The sequence below is a fragment of the Orbicella franksi genome, chromosome 4 (genome assembly GCF_964199315.1).
Source record: "Orbicella franksi chromosome 4, jaOrbFran1.1, whole genome shotgun sequence".
In the NCBI taxonomy this organism is placed as follows: Eukaryota; Metazoa; Cnidaria; class Anthozoa; order Scleractinia; family Merulinidae; genus Orbicella; species Orbicella franksi.
The window spans coordinates 17,264,782-17,290,431 of record NC_138148.1 but is presented as its reverse complement, the minus strand read 5'-3'; the positions used below and the strand labels follow the sequence as shown (position 1 = coordinate 17,290,431).

General features: G+C 39.5%; 3 protein-coding genes across 3 annotated transcripts in view; 1 reads left to right on the top strand and 2 right to left on the bottom strand.

Moving 5' to 3' along the window:
- LOC145484855 (uncharacterized) overlaps positions 1–6,543 on the top strand; it is a 137,645-nt gene extending 131,102 nt beyond the window's left edge. The window contains exon 2 of the mRNA XM_081463494.1: positions 6,328–6,543. Coding sequence (XP_081319620.1) covers positions 6,328–6,428 — 101 coding nt within the window. The 3' untranslated portion in view covers positions 6,429–6,543. The remainder of the gene's footprint in view (positions 1–6,327) is intronic.
- Positions 6,544–6,763: 220 nt separating this feature from the next.
- On the bottom strand, positions 6,764–19,699 carry LOC145484729 (uncharacterized). The gene is made up of 7 exons (XM_081463359.1): positions 19,338–19,699; positions 17,005–17,250; positions 16,312–16,620; positions 13,280–13,552; positions 11,881–12,114; positions 10,110–10,393; positions 6,764–7,097 (listed from the first exon to the last, which is right to left on the bottom strand). The coding sequence occupies exons 1-7, from the start codon at positions 19,594–19,596 to the stop codon at positions 6,981–6,983; spliced, it is 1,722 nt and encodes a 573-aa protein (XP_081319485.1). The 5' UTR covers positions 19,597–19,699; the 3' UTR covers positions 6,764–6,980.
- A 2,248-nt stretch (positions 19,700–21,947) lies between these two features.
- Positions 21,948–23,254, bottom strand: LOC145484799 (uncharacterized). Its single transcript, XM_081463434.1, has one exon. The coding sequence runs from the start codon at positions 23,234–23,236 to the stop codon at positions 22,325–22,327; it is 912 nt and encodes a 303-aa protein (XP_081319560.1). The 5' UTR covers positions 23,237–23,254; the 3' UTR covers positions 21,948–22,324.
- Positions 23,255–25,650: the final 2,396 nt, after the last annotated feature.

Sequence of the window (25,650 nt, the reverse complement as noted above, 5' to 3'; positions counted from 1 at the left end):
AATCCTGCACTGTGATTGGCTACCCGAGCCGGCAAGATAGCGCTATCTCGCCCGCTCAATATTGCCCGGTGTGTCCCGCAAAAAGATAGTGCTCTTTTTCCATATAATAAATCCTTTATTGACCAAGCTTGTTCGGTCAAGATCACTGGATATTGGCCTGGTTATTTTTTTTCGTGTTTCAGTGGCCAATAAAAAGCCATTTTGACCGAACAAGCTCGATTAAGGTTACAGTATACCTTCAGGGGTGTCTCGCGCGCAAGCGATGTAGCGCGTGCAGTTTAAGCTGTAGATACCTAAACCCCTATATCAAATTAAAGCTTATGGAGCTGGCTATCAAACTATACCAACAATTTTGAAAGAAAATGAATCGTCGAATTTTTCACGACCACTAAATGCGAGGGCCCGAATCACCTTTCGAAAGCTACAAGTCAAAGCGAATTTCGTTTTTCGCCAATTTAATTTTTTCCTCGGTTTCAGGGCCCAAAGCGCTTAAAAAACGTGTCTGCGTTTTGGCATATTCGATTGCAGTAAAAAGTTACAGAACATTTTCGAAATAGGATTAAAAAAATGTGGAGTGATCGTACAAAAATCGCTCTCGAAGAAAAAGTATTTCGAAATTAACAATTCCCAGACACACTTTTGTAGTTTATATGTTAAACTAGCCACTGTCCAAATTTAAGAGCAATTGAACAAATTCCCTTTGAGTTATAACTCTTTAAAGTGTCTGCTTCAAGTGAAAAAATTTATTCGAGAAAACAGCGGTAAGAAAAATTTTCTGCTTCGCGAACAAACTCCGCCCACAAACGCCTTCAACTGGGTTCTCAGGTAACTAGGCCAATCAGTGCAGGGAAAGTTTACTGCCGTTAACCGCCTGGTGAAATTTACACGCGAATCTCTAAAAAACTCTTGTGTTTCGCAATGCGCTCAAGGAACCGAAGGCAGAGAGATAATTTTTCTGTAGCTCGGTTTTTCTTGAAGCTGGTCTGGCAAAATGGGGAAGACTAAAAAGGATACGAACGCTAGAGTGGCTGAGCGAAGGAAACAAACAAAAGACAGCGCGGAGAGCAACTGTGTGTGGGCAACTGTGCATGGATAATATTTCAAATGGTCTCAATGAGTCCGACGATTCGTCGATATCGGACTCATCAGAAGAGTCTCTGTCAGCATCCCTGTTATTGCTGTCAAGTTCCGAAATTTTTACAGAACCTTTCTTTTCTCTCACCACGAATATTTGCCCGCCTTATACGATAACTATAGCTTCATCCGCGTGGCGAACTTTCGCTTCTTCACTCATTGATGTATTTTCATTCGTTCTTCGCTGTTTTCGCTTTTTCGAACCGGTCCATGGTTTAAACGTGGTCTATGTTTACTTATAACTTAATAGAGACACGCCTAATATCAAAAATGCTGGGTAGTCGGAACAACAATGCTGATCAACTGAGTAGTCAATTCGTGACATCCATATAGGTAATTCCCGCGAAAATCGTCTCGGTTGATTGCATACGCGCCATAGGGCTGTCAATCAAGAGGTAAACTTTTACTTCCGGTGAAAACGTAAAACCGCCATTTCTCCGCCAATATTTAGCCTTTTTCAAAAATTTTTTTTCAGAAATTAGAGATTATTCTTCGACCTCTATTTTGACCCAAAAATCCGAATTTGAAGAAAATTGTCGACCCGAAGGTATACTGTAACCTTAATAACCCATATATACTTGGGAGGCGCGGTGGCCTCATGGTTAGTGCGCTCGTCTCCGGATGGAGCGGTCCGGGTTCGAGCCCTGGCCGGGGACATTGTGTTGTGTTCTTGGGAAAGGCACTTAACTCTCTCCATCCAGTGCCTCTCTCCATCCAGGTGTATAAATGGGTACCGGCGGACTTAATGCTGGGGGTAACCCTGCGATGGACTAGTATCCCATCCAGGGGGGTGTAGAAATACTCCTAGTCGCTTCATGCTACAGAAACCGGGATAACCTCCGGCCTGATGGGTCACTTGGCTCGTACGCAGACTTTACCTTACCCTTATATACTTGTTATAAAGCCAGAGAGACGTGTAGTCTTATCTGATCTTAAAGAATATCAAAGGTCCAACCAAAAGGAACACATACTTCCACACAAGTCAGCTTAACGGACCGGGCCAAAGTCATCACGAGTCGATTTGTTCGAATTTAAGACTGAACGTGATCTATTGCAACAGAAATTACTCACGAGTCTTTCGTTGTTGGTCTACTTTTTGTCATCCATTACATCAGACGTTTATCTTTCGTATTCCCCAGTAAAATCCGTCAACCTTTGGAACAAAGCTTGGGGCGTTGAAAGGCAACTTTCTCAGAAATACCATTTTTTGCGAAGATAGTTCTATTACCCTCTTCTTTAACTCGTTTCTTTTCCTTCTTTCCTTTCCTTTCCTTTTCTTTTCTTGTTTTTCTTTTGCTTTTCTTTTCTAAACCGCTGAGATCTATCCACCTTCACTCTATTACGAGGGAAAAATCGTTTTGATTCGAGTCCCTGTCTCTGTATAAATCAGACTCGATTGCTGGTTTTCAGTGTCACGCAATTCAAAATAGATCAAAATAAAAATCAAAACCGGTCAATAGATTAAGTCCAGAATCTGGGAAATCAAAGAAGGTAAATATGCAAAGACTCTCGCCAAAATTCTGGTCACAGCAATTTTTCTTATGCGAGATACGCGGAGAAATTTTTTACCCAAATTTATAGACTTGTAAGGAGACAGCATGCTGATGCCCATCCGTATGGGCACCAACATGGCGACCGGAAACCAACAAAAACATCTGTCACTGAGTTTTGTTACAAAAGCGTAAATTCATCCCTCGAGGAACTCTAAAACACTAAAATAATACTTCTTCTAAGACATGAACTGTTCAGATAGTCAAGTTCCCCGAAACAAGTCACTTTTTTAACCATCATGACAGCTCTCTAGGCCGTCACGTAAATGCCGCGTCACGCAAAAGCTTAGAAATTCAAGCGTAGTGTATCACAAGACCAAGAACCCATTCGGAGCGAAAATTTGTGTGAATATTAGTTTTTAGCTGCTCTTATACATCATTAAAGTAAAATCTCAGGAAGATCAATAGTTTTGTAGTTCGAATTTTGGTGACGTCATGTGAAAACAAGCTAAACTCAACAGAACTTTATTCTGAGAACGAAGCAATGCCACGGTTATGATGTAAAACTGTCAACAACTCGAGCACATGGTCGAACTTAATGTTGATTGGCTTATTTAGACAACTGACATATCGTCACAGTCTCAAAGAAATTAATTAAGGGAAAGAAAAACTCGCTTAGCCGCGTGACGCGGGACGGGACATCTTAACGTGATGTGTGATTTGCTATTGTATAAATAGGCGATGCGTGATTTACCAATTAGATTTCCGTGATAACTCAACAACGTTCTTTGGACTAGAAGGATACCATTTATTTAAAGTAATAGTAAAAAGTCTTAAAAAAAGAAAAAGGTTAATAAATCGTGGCAGACGTGACACCATTTTGTGGTCTGTTTCGTTCTTTTCTTGACCTCTGATGTCTTTGACCTTTGTGAATCTTCATAACACTATAGATCCAAACAATTGCGACACAGTAGGAATAAGTCAATTGTAAATAGTTACACTTTGCACAAGACTATGAGCTTCAGCGTAATTTTTGCCCATTTTGTGGACCGCTCATTTTTGGCAGTGCATCAGACCATTTCCAAATCCGACTATCGTATGAAAGGTCTGAAAGAAAGTAGTCCCAAACAGCTGAGACTATAGGAGAGGCTAGAGTTTCATGTCATCTTATGCCTCTCGAGAAGACAGTTATGTAAGCAACGAGAGACTACACAAGGAAAAAGTTTGTGTACCACTTAATGAAGGTCGTCATAAAGAAGTATCTGAATTCAAAAGCCATGTTATGTCATTCACAGAGATATAAACGTTGCTGTAAAGAAGAGGATTTGCGGGAGTAAAGCTTAGACACAAATACTGAGACGTCTTCTCAATTCGTATACAAGAACTCCCCCAACTTAGCCTGTGAACGGGTTTCCGATTGTGTTATAGGGGAAGGAAAAAACAAGTGGGCGGAGATAGTCGGGCGGTGGTCTGGAGAGGGAAAAATCCTGCCCCGCTAGGCTCGCTTCACTCACCCTATTTTTTTTCCGCGCTTGTAGGGAGCCTATTCACAGACGGTGCCAACTCCTCCAGATTATCCAGGAGCCTCCTGAACACAGACCGGATCTCCCGATCTCCCGTACCACTTTTATTTTTGGCCAATAATTGGTGTTTTCGTGGGAAAATGTTCGGAAAATTTGCTGATGCATTTCTGTGGTTGAATCGACAGAGTTCTTCTCTTAACGGCGCTTTTAGGGTCGAGAAAGTAAAACAGAACAGGCTGGAAACTTGTGCGCTTGACCCGGGAATTAGCTCGGAGCGACTCGCTTGCTGCGGGAGAGGAACTTGTCACGGGTTCTAAAGTATTGTCGGATCTGCTACAACTGAAATCAGGACACTCAAAGAACTTGGACTTCACACATTTATTCTTCGTACTTCGCTACATGTCCTCGATGTATCACACTGTAATGTAACTCGTAAATCGTCGAGATGTAAATCGTATATCGTCGAGATGTAAATCGTAGTATAGTGAACAGAATATTTTACTTATACTAACGCAATACACGATTGCATCATGTAAGCAACAAAATAAAGACGGTTAAGTAAAGTCATCTTGAAACTAATGACAACCTAAAAGGCATGAATAGAGATCTGAATAGAGTCGGCTTCATTGAAATCGTCAACTAACTAAACTCGGTCTACAAGATAAATGTGCCAACATGCAAGACTTGACAGAAGTCATATGCGTAGGCTGTATATTCAGCGTAGAAAGCTGCATAAAGATGCATAATTTTTCGGATAAGGAAAGGAAACTTTAAACTAAAACAAAAAAACTTTTCTTTATACTTTCTTACTGTACAAAACCGTAGTTTGAACAGCGACCATCTCTACGCGAGCGAATTAAAACTTATTTACTTAAAACACAATATAGATTGCTTTATCGCAAGTCCGCTGTTTGCTTAAGCTTCCAACACAAAAGAATTTTCGAGAAACTCGCAGTAACACAATGCTCCAAGCAAGTAGAAGTCCTATTTCTAACATTATTGCTATATTTTTCCACTGACAAGTTGTTTAATGGATGAATTTTAGTTTGCAATTGGTTACAACAAAAACAAGCGGTGCCGCATGTTGGGTGGAAACTTATTATCTAAAACACTATGTTGTTGTTGTTGTTTTTACTGACATTGTTGCTGTTGTTGCCAGCCGGGTGACGTTATTGGACTGAAACAATTTGATTTAAACATATAACGGTATACAACGCCGGCATACCAATGCGTAGCTAGTTAAGGAAGAATATGTAGCGTTTATCACAGCGTGTTGTCGAAAAGAAGCTCGGTCATAATTTTAAGACATGTAGTAAAGAAAATTCCAAGTCCTTTTATGAAGATCATTGGAGTGGTGCCATTCATAGCATCGTAGTATGAAAGAATTAACAAAAAAAGCTAGTTGTAAGCCATAATTTAAGATGGTTTTAACAAAAATAATTGCTCTTCACGCCAATACCCTATCTTCATCATTCCCATATCCATGCCATTCCATATTTTTTGGTCGGGATCATTTGCGGTCCCCATCGAAGGTCATTTCCGATGTGAGATCATTCGCCGTCCAATTTGGGGATCATTTGCGATCCGGGATCATTTGCAGACCCGTACAGATCGCTTTTTCCTCCAAAAAAATGGCTGTTACCAATATAGTTTTATAGGTATTACTAATTTAACCTGTTCTATTTGTGCAAGCAAACTGTAAATTCGAGCGACTTTTAAATGACGTGTGGCTCAAACCTTCACGCGCGGACTTGCAGCCTAAGGCTACAAAACCAGACAGCTCTTCGTCCTCGCTATATTTGGCGACAAGAATTGTAAAGAAATTTCCGTGGAGAGTGAGAAGATTTGGAAAAAAACGAGGGTAAGGAGCTAAACAAATGTAGAGTCTATTCTCCCAAGCATATTATTTTACCGGGAGTTTTTTCATTGATTTAATATTTTCACTTTAATCTCGATTACGCTATGCATAAAATTTGTTTTATTTCTAAAAGGTTAGATTTTGAGAGAATTTCAAAATATTGAAAAAATTCGGAGTTTTCTGAAAAAAGGATGATTTTACAAAAGGAATGGATAGCTAAATTTACAACATCAGCTCAAATCGGAACGTGTCGAAAAAAGCTGGATTTAACGAAAACCGATTCATCTGAATAGTTTGCTAATGCGGGCATCAATTATTTTAGAGGACTGTGTGAATGAAGATAAAGACTGGAGGAAATGTCAGAAACATGTAAAAGCTTTCAAGTCCTGTATTGATGAACAGAACAAACAGAAGAAGGCCTAAATGCTCTGGAGGAATTTAGTGGATGAGTAGACATTATTTGAACGTGGTAAAATTCCATCACAACATTTTTATGCACCAAGTCTAAAGACGGATCCACTGATGACAGGCCCATCAACCAGTAAAGATGAAGAAGAGCTAATTTATTGCAATGCAGAGTTTTGTTTCTGAAGAGAGGCTAAACTGATTTTCAGCGTGGTTAGAAAACCGGGCTGGTGTAAAATTGGTACTGCCGATGCCTTTTTGATGACATGAAGATTCTACTAGACTCAGGTCTCTGTTAACCATTGCCTAGCTGCAGTGATAAAGTATGCAAGACTGGTCAGTGGTGAACAGAACGTCTTCACAGAGGGTCCAAGGGAATTGATGGCAGCAGAGCTGCCACTTGTGTACATACCAACCAGAATAAAAATCTAACACAAATCTATTGTGGAAAGGATATGGAATCCTTTACCTCATGATGGCCAAAAATGGTTTCACACTGTCCCCCACTAGTAGAGGAATAAAAAGGACCCACCTTCATTCAGCCTCCGCTTCCTTTGGAGCACCTCTTCATCAGCCTCCTTTGCAGATGCTCTTTAGGTGCAATGAGTGATGAGCAAACGAGCCTCTGCATAGTAGGCTACCTCTCCATCGGCTTCTGCATCTGGGACATGATTTGTGTTTATCCCTCTGTAGATTACAAATGTCGAGTAGATGTTATACTGCCCTTATCAACAATGGGCCAAACTAGCACTATGAAAACTAGTGTTTTAATTAGGCTGTCAGCACTATTATTGTGTTGAGAAAATTTTAAAGATGATCTTTTTTCCGATGAAATTACAACAAGTTCTGAAATCAAGACATTCAAGGCAAACTTTTGATAGAGGTAATGCTTACAACCGGCCAGTGAAAAATAGAGAGGATCTAGGCAGGTGTTGTCTTACTAAACATTTCATAACCCATGAGCTCGTTGGGTTCAAGAAGGAAGGCAGGAAGTAGACGTGATCTGTCATGCATGCGCAAAGTTTCGCTGGTTTCCCCTCTAACCTTCAATAGGCCAATTTTGATGTACAGTCGAACCTCCCGTAAGCGACCTGAGTGGTCGCTTACGGGAGGTTAAAACAAAAGAAAATTTAAAACTTTTAGCTCTAAAAGTGGTCGCGGTCGCTCACGAGAGGTGGTCGCTTACAAGGGGTTCCAAATATCGGGATTTGACTCGTGATCTTTTGGTATTTTAGAAAACTGATCGCCGAGGAGAGGTGGTCGCAACCTGAGTTTCGACTGTATGGACATTCTTATATGGCTCTGAGGCTTAGGGGAATAAAACAAAAGAAATGCCATTGAGGTCGGGGAATAAATAATTACTTTCTTTTGTTTTATCATGAATGCCGTTCTCTGATTGGCTACGTTACTCATTATCGATTCTGTTGCGCCCTCGTCAACTATCACGCGATAGAAATCTCGAGCTCATAATCTAATTGTTTAATAGATTTGATCGTAAGAAATAGTGTAAAACTATAAAAAATCTAAATCTAAAATATTTTCAATTGAGTGTCGAAAAGTCACTGGTTTTGCGTTGACTACGCTACACGATTGGCTAAAAAACAAAAAATCGCGCCACTTTTCATCCAATCAGAAGTAAAACCAAAACCAATCGTGACTCGTTCGCGCTTTTTTTCCCGCGTTTCGCGTCAGCTGCATGTAATTACTACGAGTTTTGATGGGCTCACTGTATTGCCCGTGTCCTTTGTGATTGATGGGAGTTATTACTTTGGTTTTGGTTTTACGACACTCAATTGAACGCTGTATAGAGATAAAAAAATCACAAATAGTTGTAACTGGACTGACTACAGCTGTCACTGCGGCTAATGTGACAGTTTATGTTACGGGATCGCCTCGAAGCTAATTATCACGTATATTTTCCACGTTTTAAAGATTTCAGGTTCTAACAAGATATAACAAGACCAATTATTTTCTTACGAGGACTTTTTTCTTCTGTGCAACATTAAGCCTCTATCTATTGAAACTGATCCCTTTTTCGAGGATCCTTGTTCAAGCTGACAATTCACTTTGCACAAGATGTCATATGTTAAATGCGAGTGGAAACATTTTAACGATTGAAGAATTCCAAAACAAGTTTAAAATCAAAACAAATTATCTTGACTACCTTTAATTAATTTCTGCCATTCCATCGGACTTAGGTCCGTCCATACTACGCCGGAGAAATTTGAAAATGCAGCTTTATTTCTACGGTTAGGCCTTACGTCCACACTAATCCGTCACGATAACTGCAGAAATTCTCGCGCTACTTGGCTAATTTTCATTGTCAATAAGCGGACAGATACACGAATTTATAATTTATGCCATGTAGTTTTGCTAAAAAACAAATTGACGGCAGTTTTTCATTCTTCTGTCCTGTTATTGACAATGAATTTCGATCCACAGCTACTTTGACAATGTTATGATGAGATTCATGATCAATAACAGGACAGACGCACGAAAACCTGGCGTCAATTTGCTTACTTCAAAACGGAGGAATTTGAAAACGCCGGCTTTGAGTTATAGTTTGGACGGACGACATTTTGAAAACGAAGCTTTATCACGATAGAAATGTGATTTTTCCTACCGAGTTTACCTCAAACACAAATCCAAAATGACCCCGCGGTGATTGTTGCGTCTTCAAATTTCGTACAGTACTTATGTCAAAGATATTTCTCTCTCAATGAACGTAGTAGCTAATAGTTGTAAAAATAAGGTTAATTTAATATGAATAAACACTAATGACTATTTTTTCAGCTTCCCGTTTTTTGATAACGTCTAACTAAGGCTGGTTAAGAAAGGTCCAAACCAATTTGTTTCATCTGAGCTACGAAAGATGTTTTAACATTTCCGAAGCTTGTAATATTTCCTTTAAAGAAAAAGACAATTATCAGAGAAAATCGTTTTCATGATACTTGAATTATGATACCTACGAACGTGGAAAGTATTTCTTATAAATCTATTATCACAATCCGTAGTGTCCGTAGTAACCCTCCAAAAGTAAAAAATTTGTGGCCGTCGATAGATTCCAAAAGTAACGACCCCTGTTCCCCGAAAGTAGCGAGGCATCCTGTACCCCGAAAATAGCGAGACCAAGGTTCAACTGTAGATTTATTTTTCCAGTCAATAGTGAAGTGAAAGTGACGTAACGATAATAACGATTATTTCAACTCTACAATAGAGGAAGGTATCACTTATGCAGCTTATGCCATGATGTCAATTCGTGCTTCATCAGTTCATGTTGCGCCGTATAAAAACAAATCCAAAACATAACCATAAAAAATGCACCCAGTTTAGTCTTAATAAAGTCTATTCGCATTAAAAACAGGACGATATTCTATATGGAGCAAAACATAGGGAATTGAGGGTGTCGAAAAACAATCAAATGAAAAACGGGAAGGTAAAATTATAACACACGCAATATTTCAACGTAACATGTTAGACATAAAACTGATCCTTGTCGAAAACTTGTTGCCCAAGTTTGGTCATCCAGTTGCAGTATGTTCCAAGATGTTAGATGGTGCAATGCATTGGGGTAGCAAAAGTTTCCATGCGCAAGAATGCTGCAATGTGTTGCGTTGAAATCTTGCGTACGTTTTGTAGGGTACTTAGTTTCAATGATTTGCATATTATTATTGTTTAGCCAAGGTAGAAGACCTCTACCTCGTCAGGTGTGAAGCTGTTAGTCCCAGCCAGGATTGCGCTCTTGTCTCGTACTCCACTTGGAACAGAGAAAGAGTTGCCGAAGCTTGTGTATGAAGAAGATCTACTATTTGCATTGTCAGCAATGTAGATGTCAAACCCACCAAATACCGGACCGTGACCTAGGTACCTGTAAATTGCTTGTGATGGGTTCGTCAACAAGCTCTTGAATGGTCCAAGACCTTCTTTGTTGCGGAGTGAAAATATGAACGCATTGGAAGTGGCAGTGTATCCACCACTGGACTCTAAAGTGGAACAAATAAAGTTAAATAGGAATTACACTTTAAGCATAGAAATTTGACGACCAAATTGGGACTAAAAACAATTTCGTTTGCTCCATCGATCCTACATACAATAATAATTTTTCATCTTAAGCAGTTCTCGAAGTCGTTGTCTTTCACAATTTCAGATTCAAATGATTAACCTTTCCCGTAATTCATGATAGACGAAATACCTTCCAAACATCATCCAGAAAAACCGAAATACTACTTTTTTCACTTTTATATCCATAGTGATTTAGAACATAAACGGGTTAATAGTCCTGTGACATAGGATTATCTCGATCGTGATTGGTGCTCTGCGCGCCTATCTGTCACGTAATCGGCGCGCAATCAGGTGGGTGTCCAATTACAGGTATCCAATCACAACCAGTTGTAGCTACATACCTGTAATTGGATACCTTCACCATTCGCACGTCAATTATGCGCGCTTTAATGGCTTTGTTTTTGTATTTCCTACAGTTATGGAAGGTGCTACTTACTTTTTCGCTCAAAAGAAGTTCTCAAAAGACTTTTTTAATTTCGAAATTTTGTTATTGATTCGATTGATGAGTAATTAGACCTCGTGTCGTACAATACAGGGAGTAATCGTGCTCGTAATTTTAAATCGGCCTCGCGTGATCTTTTACATTCACGAGTGTGTGGCTTTCAACGAAATAAGTTAAGAATTAACTAGAGCGGTGGTAAATTTTAGGTATCAGTGAGTACAAATATGGTTGTTGTTGTTGGTGTAGAATAATAATGCCAAAAACTTAAAATAGATTGAAACTGCCCATACTAATCGCATCAGTTGTGTTGACACCTCTATGATTGTCTTTGATTACAACATTTGTCCAACGTTGATCTTAGCGGCCATCTTAGGAGAGGTGTTACGGTTCGCAATGGGTGTGCACATCTGTATCCGCGATCGTCATTTATACATGTCAGTTGTAAAATCACTCCTATATGTCGAGACTTTCCAAACACGGTATGTGCTGCGTTTGCTTGAATGCAAACGAATTAAAAAGGGTGGCTGTTTATAACACAGGACTTTTTGTTTAGTCACTTTTAAGCCATGGTTATCTATAAGGATTTTTCTGCAAGGGTGTTTGGCTTGCAGTGTCATGATGAAGTTGCTACGCACAAAATGTATCAGCCTTGAAAGGGAAAAATGTCCGTTTTCCTAATTGTAGAGAAAACCAGGTCATTGGGGATTTCACCAGGACCAAGAAAACTGCAGTATAAAGTGTCTACCACGGTGCCCTTCAGGCGGGTACATTTTGTAAGCCCGACAGTGCAATTCACTCTGCAGGAATTTTTTTTCTTCACTTCTTCTTTGCACGAGTTTTTGTTTTAGTCCCCCTCAATTGCATAAATGTTTTTTTTCTGTATTTCCCCACCCCCATTACTTTTCTAATGGTCCGTCCCTAAATAACCTATAATTAAAGAAAACACACATGGAAATTTCTATTTACCCCAAGGTATATCAGTGTATCCTCCAAACACGTACTGTCCCTTTTTGATGATGGTAACTGTGTTTCGTTTCCCATCACACCTACTGTGGAATGTACTTGAAGCCCAGCCGTGAGTGGAAGCGCGGTAACACAGGACCCAACTAGGGTTGCTTCCAACAGCAGGTGTTAGGAATTCATGAAGGCGACTTTTATAAAGGGTATTTCCTGTTATTATCGCCGAATTCTTCCAGAAATCTGGAATTTAAAAAAAGGAAAGAAAGACAGCTTTAGCAAAATGTTATACAGTCAACAAGAGACTTAAAAGTTTCCGTAAGTAAAACGTCTGAATGAGTACCAGGGTCTCAACAAAATCACTTCAACGGCTCAATAAGACCATCTCCCAGCTACTGTGAGAGTGTTCATCAGCCTTTTACACTATATATGGCCATTTTGCAGAAAGAAACACCAGACTGCCAAGACAAAAACAAATTAACTCGAGTTTGAAAATTAGCTGATTAATACGTGATCAATATGCTTAAGGTGATTCCTTTGAATTTAAAAATGATATCTCAATTCAAGTTAATATTTAAAGACCCTACTAAAAACTTACAACATCAGCTAGAAAAGACAAAAGCCAAGGGTTAGGTAATAGTTGAAAATCATAAACTACGACGGATGGGTAAATTAATTGATGTATGTTTCATAATTAAGGCTTACAATTTTAAGTGTCACTAAGTCTTTTTTTTTGTTCGTATGCTTTGCTCTCGAAAGCACAATTATAACTTTACTAATACTGGGTAAGTTCACATTTCAGATAATTCTGATTGACATTACATGCGTTAAAATTGGTTTACGCTACAATCAAGAAAATGATGCATGGTTCACGACCACGCGGAAACGATTACGTATCTCTCTATCGAGCTCAATTGTAAGAAAATGTGGTTATTCGCCCAATGCGTGCGCCCCAATTACAGCACAAGGATGCATAGCGAAACATTAGGGTATCATCCGAAATCAAAAACAAAAAACGATTTCTAATAACAGCGGGAGTTTATAAATCTCGATCTGTCCATAAGATGCCTGTTTTAGCGATCTTCTAATAGTAGTGATAACAAAGGCTACTTAAGTTGAACAGTGTAACTAAAAAGAGAGAAAAGGCTAAACTGCCTGTCGACTTTCAGCTTAGCTGGGGAGTCTGCGCGGGTTACTGTTTGAGATATTTCAGTCAGTGAAACAATTAATAGTTAAAATATACAATATTAGTTCCCAGGTGCTGCCACACACATGTTGCGCAGGTTATCGTGCGCTAACAGATCCAAGCTTGTTAGTAGCTTCACGATTAAGGACCAACGTCTTGAGGACTAAAGTGGGAGATATTCTGGGACAAATACGGTTTAGATCTATCTTCATCGGCACTCACCTGGTTTGACATAATTTAAGGTTGTCAATGCACTAACAGATCCCAACTTGTTGGTGGCTTTGCACTGATAAGGACCAGTATCTTGAGGTTTAAAGTTGGAGATATTCAGTGTGCCATTGTTAACAGTGGTTCGACCTTGTGGTAATGGAACAAGTCCTCTTGACCAAACAACTGTCGGTAGTGGATAACCAAATACTCGACAGGAAAGAGAAGCTACTGAATTTCCTGTTACTTTTACAACGCTATCGGGAGTCTCGAGGAATTGTGGGGGAACTGGGCGAAAAAACAAAACATACAAATAAACGATTGTAACTATTAGAACATGTTAACATTTCTTATACTTCTTAGTTACTACGCGCGCGAGGATCGGTGAATTTAGCGGGCCTTATTCTACCGTTTCGAACCAGAGAAATGCGCGTGGAGTATAAAAAAAGTATCTTTCTAGCGCCGTCTTCTCGGTCCATACTGTAAGTTACGCCTATTTTACGCTTGAGTCATAAATCGAGAAGGAAAAAACTTGGTCCGTTTCTTAACGCGCGGACTTCGAACACGGCTAGTAAGGGGTATTTCCTTTCCTGAATTTAAAAGCGTGGCACAGAGATTTTTTTAAACGTGCTTTTCGATAGAAAACTACTACTAAGGTTACTATAAAGCTCAGAGAAGAGACATACTGTAGTTTGACAAAGCCAGTTCTAACAGGGTTATCACATTTTCTTAAAAACTGGATCTTTGGTTAATGCAATTTAAGAGTTTTCATTGGCTTAGCCATCATGGGTTATGAGCCATTTTGCCATGCTCTTACAAATATGACAAGCGTACGCGTGATTTTTTTGGTTTCATTTTATATATTTTGGGAGCGTTTTTATGAAAACAATTATTCCACTCGCGCTTGTTGGATATCAGGTGATTATAGCCAACTCGGCGCTATGCGCCTCGTTGGCTATCTACTCTCTCACATCCAACTTGCGGAATAATAGCCCTTTTCACGGTTAATTTTTTTATTTGCATTACAATTTAATCCATCGTGGATGGGAGGCAATTTCCGGCTAAAACCACGAAATAGCCCGAAATTGTCTCACACACATGCTAGATTTTATTGTAATGCAAATGAGCAAAGTTAACCGTGAAAAGGGCTATTGACACCCCCTACCCTGTCAAGTCTCCTGTTCTGCGCTGGCGTCTAGTTCTCTCGCGATTCTATCCGCGCTTTCAACGATCGAATAAGAATACGAGAATAGAGGACTGTGAACAGTCTAGTTGTTAATCATTGTTACTGACTTTCTTTATTTTCCTTTTTTTCGTCTCGTGTAATCTTGAATTTCAAACGAAAAGGCAGGTTATAGCTTCCCCCTTCTCCAATCAGTGCAACATTGAAAGAACATTCAAGTTGATGTATGTAGGAGGAGACAGTTCTAAGAGCTTATTTCATGTGATCATGAACGCCTTTTCGGACGAGTGTCTTAACAATTTTCATTTGCAGGGCCGTACTTGCCAGAAAAAATTGTACAGACCCAACACTCGTAGAATAGCATTTCAATCCGGTAGTATTACATCGAGACTTGTAATCCGACTCTTTAAGCAACAGAAAAACACACACGCAACAAAAATCTCACACCCACACAACAAAAATCTCACACCCACACACTCGCATATAATTTAAATGTTCTATAGTCTCTTGGGACGTCTGATTGCACGCCCATAACGTGTCCTGTATTTGTCGTCTTTGTCGGCTTCTACAAAAATTATGACTGAGACAATGTCCACGAAGAAATCGTGACCGAGGCAATGCCCATGTTTAAAGTCTTTCTCTTGGTATTAAAGGTGTTTATGATGATTATAAACAACAAAAAACGAAGAGGAAAGAGACTGAGGCAAGTGTCTCGGCTTGCCTGCTACTAGCTACGGCCTTGATATGATAGTATCTTTATATCCTGAATTGACGCTTCATTCTTTTAGTATAGAGCGTCTCCGTATCACACGGCATAGTGGAGTTGAGATCAATAAAACTACAGGTAAGCTATGTGAGTGTTCAAATTTGTCGTCTGTAAATGTATAGTCAGTTGTAGGTTCTCGGTCATTAGGGACGATCGAAAAAGCGAACGGGATCTGCTCGTCACCCGCCCGCTATTTTTCATCCCCACTGATCGAGAGCCTAGAACAGGCTATACATTTATTACAGACAACAAATTTAAACTCTCACATAGCTTACATCTAGTTTTATTGTACCACAACCACAGTGTGAGCGTGACAGATTTTAAGAGGGGAAGAAAACCGCGGCAACAAAGATAACAATTTGGACAATTTCAAACTATCATTAAAAGGGTGTGAGTGAATAAAAAACGGTACCAACTAAATTCTAACAGATTAAAGGGCTGGAAATATTGCGCGGTGTATGATTACAGCGAAAGGGGAAGTTGTAGCTTAACTCAGTGTAAAAAGATTGACAAAAGGACGTCAAGAACTGTTTCAAAATGTTTTGGAAATATCTTAACTTGAATACATGACAAACAAATAAATAAATAACTAAATAAATGAATAAAAAAAATTGATAAATACGCAAGCAAGCAAAAGCATCGTTATTATTAGGGAGGTGTCTAAACATACATATCAAGTAAGTAAAGTAATTAAAAGCTTTATTAATGTGTCAATGTATTTAGTTTTCACAACTAATTGGGGACACACACAAAAAAACAGTATTAAAATTATTTACGAATAAGAAATAATAATAAAAACGTATACACAATTAAAATATGTAACATGTATAAATTGTACGATAAAACAATGGGTATATAAGAGGTAGTCTCTAAGAATTGCGAAGGTTACAGCAGCTATTGTTTATCCTCTCCCTTACTTGGATGCACTTGCAAATTGATTTGGCCGCACTTAAAAATGCATGGAGATGGGACTCCATTGTTGAATTTGCAACATTAAAATAAAATGAACTTTTTCCTAACTGACGATAATGCAACACTTAACAACGCTCTCTTTAGCGTATCGCTTGAAGCGTACGTGACGATCATAAAATTGATTACCTTGTACGAAAAGCTTCACGACCTTCTTAGCTCGTCCAAAAACATTTGTCGCCGTGCAAACGTAACTCCCCGAGTCATTGTAACCAGCACTCTTGATCTGTAGCTTATTGCCTTGAACGTCGTTATTCACCAGTTCTGTTCCACTTATTTTATTCCAGGATATGTTAGGCTTTGGATTACCATCAGCTGAGCAGGAAAACGTGGCGGTCTGGTACTGAGTTACAGTGAGTGAGGAAGGAGATACAATCACTCCTGGAGCAGATATCGACTCCCCTGCATCACCCTTAGGTCCCGGATGTCCAGGAGCTCCTGAAATATTTAATGAAGGAAATAAAATTAATGATTCATCGTAAACAGTGGCAGACGTTTAAAGCTAAACTTAGGCTTTAATGTATAGAAAAAGTGTAACAGTAATTTGAATCGCGAAGTTTCATTTGTCCCTTAACCTTTTTCTTTCTCGTTGTCATTTCCTTGAAGTACAAGTTGTTAACTTACAGCACGACTTATAATGACGTACATGGCACTGACACAGCGATCATTTGATTTGTTCTGTGCTAGTTCTTTGTGTACTAATTTTCTTCTTCAAATGACACAGTCTGAAATAAGTTAAACCTCTATTTGACTTAAGGACTAACGAGCTCTCCTTTAGAACAGAGCATCGAGGGACAGGTCACGTGATTTAATCTTAAATACCTCTTTCGCCCTTGATTCCAGTACTTCCTTTTGGTCCTCGTTCACCTCGAGATCCTTCGATCCCCTTTGGTCCGGGGGGACCTGCCACGCACACTTTGTTAGGAGAGAGACAGTAAGACGCCACAGATTCCTTAACAATGGAGGTTACATACTTCTTGATTCCGTGACTTATTTCTTGAATGCCATCAGGATACTGGCGGTTGGGTTTTAAGCTGCGTCTTGAAATGTGAGCGTTGGACTTTATGTCTATAGAAAAATGAAATATTTGCATTTATGTCTGATTACCTACGAGAAACTGATTCGCACATGAAACGGTGAGAGGGAGGAGAGGGTTGGCAAATTGCTTTGTTACGTTTGTAGAAGCGAAACACGTTGGATGCTTATTGACTTAGAATGAGTGGTTGCAAAGAGTTGAAAATTATGACCCTAGCCTGAGAGAATACAAAATTAAATGCTCAAAACTTATTCGCCTCGCTTAAAAACTGCTGTTTTCAAAATCTTTGACTGTATCTTCGCCGAGAGTTTTTCCCAGTAGCTGGTGAGAGGGCACTATAACTCCCTCATAATTCAAATTAGAAGAGAAACGAGATCCGTCATATTAAATAAGAATTTGCATAAACAGTTGCGACGGAGATGTTTTTTTCTGCTGTACTCAATAAGGACAATAACAGACTGAAACTTAACTAAACAATTAATCAACATAAAACAGGATTTCCAATTTTCACCGTTAACTGACGGCTACAAAATGGATCGATATATAAAAGGCTCTCCAATTATCAGCAGTCTTACAGCTGTTTATCTATCCATTGCTGCATGGATTACAGACGTATGAGTAAGATGTATGGGTTATTGACCAAGTGTTAGGTCAAGATGGCTGGATATTGGCCAAGTTCTTTTTTTGTGTTTTTATGGACCGACACGGAGTCGAGGTCCATAACCTCGCAAAAAAAAGAACGAGACCAATATCCAGCCATCTTGACCGAACAAGCTTGGTCAATAAAGGATTTATTATATGGCTTTCGGGGAAATTCTTCTTAGTTTCTCACAACCAAATGGCTTCGCTCAAAGGACGATGGCCGTTATTCGCCTTCCTAGGACGAACAGATTCTTACTGAGCGAAAGTGAATGCCTTAACAATTTGATGGATGAAATGTATAATTTCAGAGACAAATATCTCAAACAATATCGAGTGAAGAGCACAAATATATCAATAGTTAAAGAAGCAAAATAGCATCGTATAGTTATCCTGATATAAAACATCTTCACTAAACCCTCAAAGCAAACTTAACCGAAGAAAAACAACCTCGTGCTCAACACGAATATTTCACTTGACTCACTTCGCCATTCCAACACCTTTGCCAAAACTTATCGTCAATTCAGGATGCGGATTTACAAGCTTATGAGAGGCAAACTTGACACAATCTTGACTTAAATTGAGTCTAAAGGATATAGTATCCAATAGAATTCTTAAAATGCCGAGATGTCTGTTGAAAAGGGCCAGAGAAGCGAAATAAACCCGACGTAGTAGCCGCTACGGCAAAACATCCCGACTCACGTAGTCAGATTTCGCGCTACGGCTGGATGCAACCGACGTACATGCGCATTGTCTCATTTTGGGGGAAATTTACTTCCGGTAGCCGTCCGTAGCGATTTGCTTAAAGTCCTCAATCTTGTAGCGGCGGTCAACAACAATCTTTGAGGTAATATCTACATTAAATTAGTCTTCAGCTTGTAGATCAAATCTATTTACTGTAGAACTATGAAACGTGAGTTGATTTTCTAGTTGTTCTTGTTTTTCTTAAAATCAATGCAGTTTTGTCTGTTTCAGTTCATGAAACGAAATACGGGGGTCACTAGTCGTTTGAATGTCTCCATTTCAATAAAAAGTGAAAAGGTCAGTCACTGGATTCAAATTCTAACTTCTGTGATTTGAAACATCAACGGTTGGCAACCTTTTAATGCCGGCAAAATGCGCCAAAATGGACAAATTGAATTACCAACCCATCCAGGCCGAGCTGATACAAAAATATAACACCACTACAACGCTCTGCAAACTAAATAAAATGATTCTCTTGTTGCGATGTGAAACTTTGCTTGCTTGAATTGCTAACTGTATTCTCTGCTGAAAGCATTACACACAGGGAAGACAAAAACCTTCAGCTTTCGTTTTCATCGACACCGTTAATAAGCATTGCATCAAACTCGTTGTTACCGTGAAAAACGTGCAAAGCTCTGAGACGATAGATACCTTGTTCATCAGAGGGGGTCCGATAACAAGACGGGATTTACTTTCTTTAAACCGTTGTTTCAATATTTCTTCTTTCATCACTTACCACTGACAGCATGAAAGTTCTCTTTCACACGAGCTTGATGAGAAGCTTTCTGTTCTTTCAGAGCATCTTTGATTTGTTGAATTTCCATAGTGAATTTTAAATCCATCATTTTCGTGTCATCGACGACTGTCTGCATTCTCATGAACAGTGCGATCGTCAACAGAATTGCGCTAACAGATAAAATCGAGGAAGCCTTGTGAAGATTCCCGCTACGTTTCTCTATTAACATTACTTTCGCATCTTTAGCGCAGCCATCCATAGCTCTTTGATGTTGAATTGTGAAGTGGGATGTGAAGTAATCGGATTTAGACGAACACCCGCGAAAACTATACGTGACCTGAACAGCATCCAGACTGGCAAGTAAATAATGAATATCTGGAGTATTGCGTTACGGAAAAAATGCCAATCAAGAAAAGATCGAGTTATGAGGGCTTCCGTGTGAAGTTATTAGGTGCTGGGAACAAGCGTTTCAATCAACAGACCCCTTCAGGTTCTAGGGGGCATTATGGGTAATCAGGTCAAGATTGTAAAGAAACAAGGCGGCAAAAGACACGTTTTTCCTCATATTTCCGCTCTGAGTTTATTTTTCGGATCACCCATAATGCCCCTTAGAGTGTGAAGGTGTCCGATACTCATTAAGAGATTTCTATTTTGTGTAGGTGGGAAAAAAATAATTTTCCGGGAAAATGCCACTAAAATGCTCGAAAAAATGCAACATAATGTACAAAAGCTTAACTGCAGCCTAATTCTGACGCCATGTTTTCTTTACTATATTTGACGTTTTAGATTTTCCAAGTCGATAGTAGTACAATCACAGTTCCGTCAGTTTGGATTTTAATGTGCTCCAGTCGTCCTTGGTACTTAACATATCCACCGCAGAATTCTTCATTCACTGTTAACACCAAAGCGGAAATCAAGATCCTTTGTGTAAATGGGGCCAAACTTTGAATAACAATACCTTACACATCCTTAGCCTCGTACTGATGTTGTCAGACAAAGGATTTTGCACATGATTGTGAGGCTTAGAATGTATAAATTAATTAAATTTAGCCGCTATTTATGCAAAGGGTCTATACGCTTGGACTGAACTCATTATTTCAGTCTTACAGCGGATAAATAACCACACTTAAAAATAAATAAATAAATAAATAAATAAAAAATAAAACGGCGGACGCACAAAGTTTTAATTTCATGTTCAAGCTCAGTGACACAATGTAGTTAAAGTTCTACTCGAGCAATGAAGTTCTACAACTAAAATTGTCAACCAATTTAACTGCTCTCGTATTAATAGTGCTGGGTACTGTTAGAAGGTTTGTTGAAGCATAACTTAATATGTGGATTGATCAGTAACATCAAAATCGTCATTTAATTTCACAACGATGTCGGTGGGTGCCCGAACGCTGTAGCCAGTTCTCCAAGAGTCACTCGAAATGCGTTTACTAGAACAAAAGAAGAGAACTCAGTGGCGGATCTAGGGGGGGGGGGGGCCGGGGGACCCACTCTCCCCTTATTTTAGGTAAAAAAAAAAAAAGAAAAAAGAAATCACAGAAGGAAGAAAAGCCGGCAGGGCAAGCAGAACAACCGTCCCCCCCCCGGGATTAGCTCAAGGTCTGGATCCGCTACTGAATCTTAAATAGTCAAGTAGTGATGCAAACACTGCTCCCAGCCCATTAGAAAGTATAATACGTGTCTCCTGATCATTTGATCTTATCACTAAGATCAATAAGACTGCAATCGTCGCTTTAGACTGAGTGGCTAGTCGCCTAAGGTCTTTTGCATTGTAATAAATTATATAGTATGGGTCCATTCTTTACTCAACGACTGCCTTAATAACAACAACGAACTGGAATTCTGGAAATCTGAAAATTAAAAGCTTTTAAAACTAGAATCAAATTTAGTTAGCTTAACAGCATCACCTGGGAATGTGAAAAGCATTCTGTCAGCTTCATAGCTGTACCCTTTGAAAAAATTATGTCGAGGGTACCAAGACGAAATTATAATGGTCAGATGATGATACCAAGGTAATAACTTTAGAAAACATCCATACATGACAAGTGCATGGGGATTGCAAAAACGTGGCACGCAGAGAAACATATATTCCCACAGCTTAATCAAACGGTAATGCACTATCACAACCCAAGTGACAAAACTTAATTCTTAAAATCCTTACACAGATCAAAGCATATTATGAAAACAGCAGGAAGAATAACTAGGCAGCATTTGTTTGATTATTGACAAACTGAGTTGCTATACAGTTCCCTTGGCAAAATAGCCACTGTCCATAATTAAGCTGAACGTCTATAAACGATGTTTCTTTCACAATGAACGTCGTAGCTAATCTAGAAGTAAGGTTCCTTAAAGGTGAATAAACACTGTTAACGACTTTTTTCAGCTTCACGCTTTTTGATAACGTCTTATCAGCAAAGTTAACATGAATTATCAAAGGAAATTGTCTTACACATCAATTAGTTGTGATACATAACAAAGTGGAAAGTATTTCTCACAAATCTAGAATCATAAATCTATTACTTCTCATAAATCTAATACAGTACTAGTACCTCTTAAATCAAGCTTTAGAAGAAAATTGCAGAGCCTTTTGTATATAAACTATTGTCTCTGCCATACATGTAGTTCAAACACATGATTCACCATGCCCAGAGTGGTAATCTCAATCAGAAAGCTTCCGACATCGTTATTTAAGACTCGCGGTATTCGTGAAAAGGTGAGTCACTGGCGAGCAGAAGAGACCAGCCTTGGAATGGCTGTACCGACACCTCCTTGCCCTCGTCAGTGTGGATAGTGACGCCCAGCATTCCTGCCACAACTGCGGCAGTGTCCGTCACCCCAGACAGGTGTTTGAGGTGGATTGGCACACTTACCAGGTCACTTGTCATTCCATCGATATCCATGACATGTTTTTTTCCCTCCAAAAACTCAGTGATCCATCCTCTGTAACGGTACTGGCCAGGGACATACATGCCACATGCTTACCTGTTCTCGAAGCCCATAATATGACTCCGCCATTCGCTGACCGGGCTACCCTTGTAAGTAGCCAGAAGGTTGCTAAATACGTTTTCCACTACATCCCACCATGCTGATGGCAAATCAAGGTCGTTCTCTATGGGTTCCAGCAGTGTCCGAAGTGCCTTCAGTTTGGATTTTAATTTGCTCCAGTCGTCTTCAGTACCTAGCATCTCTATTGCAGGAATTCCACACGCCGGCTTCAAACCAAAGCGGAAATACTCTTGGAGGGAAGTCATCATTGTGATCTGCGAAACAATCTTCTGCACGCCAGCAGTGGTGCTAAAATCTGCAGTCATTCCTCCCACGAACTCAGGCACTTTGATGTTCTCTTGTACTCCCTTCGATATTTGATTGAAAAACCAGCTGTAGTCGACAGTGTAAATGTTTTTATCGGGCACTTCTACCTCGATGGTTTTTTTTCCTTTGTGATCAACGAACATGTCACGAACGGACTCTTTCTTGGCGTTTTTGTCGATGGCAGAGGCGACTCGTTTAATAACACAGAACCACCAGTCATCTGGAGAGGTTCGAAGTTTCCAGTGGTTATTGTATGCCGTCAGAACGGCGGCAAACAAACCACAATTTCCAATGGAATAAATTGTCTCTTCGGATCCTACAGCAGTAACTACTTGTTTGGAGACAGGGAGTATTGGAGGTTTCTTCACTTTAGCGCTGTTCTGCTTCCTCAGCTCATCGATGTGAAACTTGGTACCAAAGGCGTATTTGTCAATCAATTGCTTTGCTTGGCTTGGCAAAAGCTTGCTGTCGTCGAACTTAGATGGAACTAGGCTGCCATCAAGGGATATGCATTTGATATCTAATCCATGTTCAAGTTGAGTATTTATGACAGACGACTTGAAACGGTCGTTTTCCATTCTGTACGCGCCGAAATTGACGAAAAAGATCAATTCTTTGGCGGACAAATAAGCACACTTTAACAAGTATCGGCGGGTATGCAAAAATTATGATTTAGTGTGCTCGCTTTCTTGAATGATGGTCAATGAACTTTTCAAAAGTACTAAAATTATCAACCAATCTTGACTGTTTTAGAATAATGAAAAGTTCTGAGCTCCAATGACCTTGAACAGGCCTTAAAACTTCCTGTTTACAGTCTTATGTCGCCTCAATTGCAAAACATTGTTTAAATTGTAAGACACTGAATGATAACACAAGACAAGTGTCGGCATCAATCGCTTTGCGTTAGTCGCACGCTATTCTAAAACCTTTAATAGTAGTTTTGCGACATTGAAAAAAGTCATATCCGCCTTGGCACTGAGAATGTGTAAACATAAAATCAGATCACTCAAATTGACACTAAGCCCGTTAAAACTAGATGTTTATTGAAGTATAACAGCATGTACGAACCCGCAAGAACAAAACCGTCTATTTTTGAGACGAGATTTTAAGCGTGGAATTGGAAGTCGCCCTAGATCTTCCTTATGGAAATGTAGTTCAAGAGAAATGAAGCGATTGTCGATTAAAGACATGAAGACGGTTATACATGTTGCAGAGGTTTTTTAGCAAACGCCTGAATAAAAACTAACTTGTTATCTTTTGATCGAAACCAGAGTCCCAGTGAGGTCAACAGTATTGTTTCGGTTTGTGAAAACTAACACAGCAGTTAACAGCGTTAAGAGCTGCGGCCGTCAAAAACGTTATGCCGAGCGGAGTAAGAGCAGGTATAAGAGTTTATTGAGGAGACCTGACGGGCAGAGACCGAGGAGACAAGAGGAAGATTCAACCAGCTGTGATTCCTATCTGCTATATTTAATAATGAAACTTTAGAAGAACGAATTCATGAGGAAACACGTAGCCACAGTGAAATGGAAGAATTGGGCATTAAAAGGCTTTATTATATGGCTAGTCCCGTGAGCGGGCAAGATGAATCGAATCGTGCGCTGTGGTTGGCTACCCAAGGGGGCAAGATGGCGCTATCTTGCCCGCTCGGGATTACCCGCTGTGTTCCGCAAGAAAATGATGTTCTTTTTCCATGTAATACAGACTACGAGTAGTCCCTCTTTCGCTTATTCCGTCGTGCGTGACGGGAAAGAAAACCGCGAGAAAAAAATGGCCGCGCGAAACCCTGGGGGCGAGGAGCGCGCGAAAGGAAAAATCAATTGGCGGTGAAAGGGAAAACTCTTGGGCTTAGGCGGTAGTCCCTCCTTCCGCGCGCTCCTCGCCTCCAGGATTTCGCGCGGCCATTTTTTTCTCGCGGTTTTCTTTCGCGTCACGCACGACGGACTAAGCGAAAGAGGGACTACTCGTAGTCTACATGTAGTAAATCTTTTATTGATCAAGTTTGTTGTGGCTGGATAGTGCCCCCCCCCCCCCCATTTAATACGCTAAAAAGAACGAGGCCAAGATCCAGCCATCTTGAAAGAACAAGCTCCGTCAATAACCCATGCATATTTGTTATAAAGCTACAGAGATGTGTTGTCTTATCTATTCTTAAAATTAAGAATACTTAAGTCTTTCATTGCTGGTGTCCTTTTTGTTATTCATGACACCAAACGTTTTTCTTTCGTATTCCCGACTTAATTGAATAATTTTTTGGACTAGAGTATTTTGAGAGCGGGCAACTTTCTCAGAAATACTATTTTTTCGCGAAAACAGTTCGATTCTCTTCCTCTTTTCTTTCCTTTCCTGACCTTTTTGTTTCTTTTCGAAACCGCTGAGATCGACTTGGAGATCGTTCTAATTACTACTTCAAATAATTATGCGAATACTGTTTTATTAACATCTTTACAAATCATTGTTTCAGTTTAACTATTACGTTAAGTCAGTAGGTTAAATCAATTTAAAATATCCACAACTTATTGTTCTCCATGTACTTGCAATCAATTTGGTACGGTGATTGAAAAGATGGGAGTCGTGTGTTCATTTTACATGGAAACTTGCATATATGTTGGTTATAGTTTCCCTGGATACAAGCCCATCCACAAACCCTTACGAAAACAATCAGTGTAAGCCATGAAAATAGTGTTATAGCTTCGAATGTGCAAAAATAAATACGATAGTTTTGTTTGGTTGAGAAAATAAAGTTAAGACATGGCGTTCCAGAAAGTGCCGAAACTAGATCAATCAGTTTTGAAATTTTATAATCTTGTTGCAAACAAAGCGAAATCAATTCTACTAAGTGATTTTAGATCCTTGCTGGAATATCAAAACAAAATGAAATGATAGTTCTAAACGCCTAATGTAACGTCCGTGAGAATTATACAGTAAGCTCACACGATGCATGGTTATATTGGACTTTTTTTTAGTTGGACGATATTTTGTCAAGGTGATT

Bases quoted from the DNA above. Each gene is read 5' to 3' on its own strand.
- LOC145484729 (XM_081463359.1), bottom strand. From the start codon at position 19,596: ATGGATGGCTGCGCTAAAGATGCGAAAGTAATGTTAATAGAGAAACGT. The intron at 17,251-19,337 runs GTAAGTGATGAA...ATTTTTCTATAG, and splicing joins GAACTTTCATGCTGTCAGTG to ACATAAAGTCCAACGCTCAC. The intron at 7,098-10,109 runs GTAGAGGTCTTC...TGTAATCTACAG, and splicing joins ACAGCTTCACACCTGACGAG to AGGGATAAACACAAATCATG.
- LOC145484799 (XM_081463434.1), bottom strand. From the start codon at position 23,236: ATGGAAAACGACCGTTTCAAGTCGTCTGTCATAAATACTCAACTTGAA.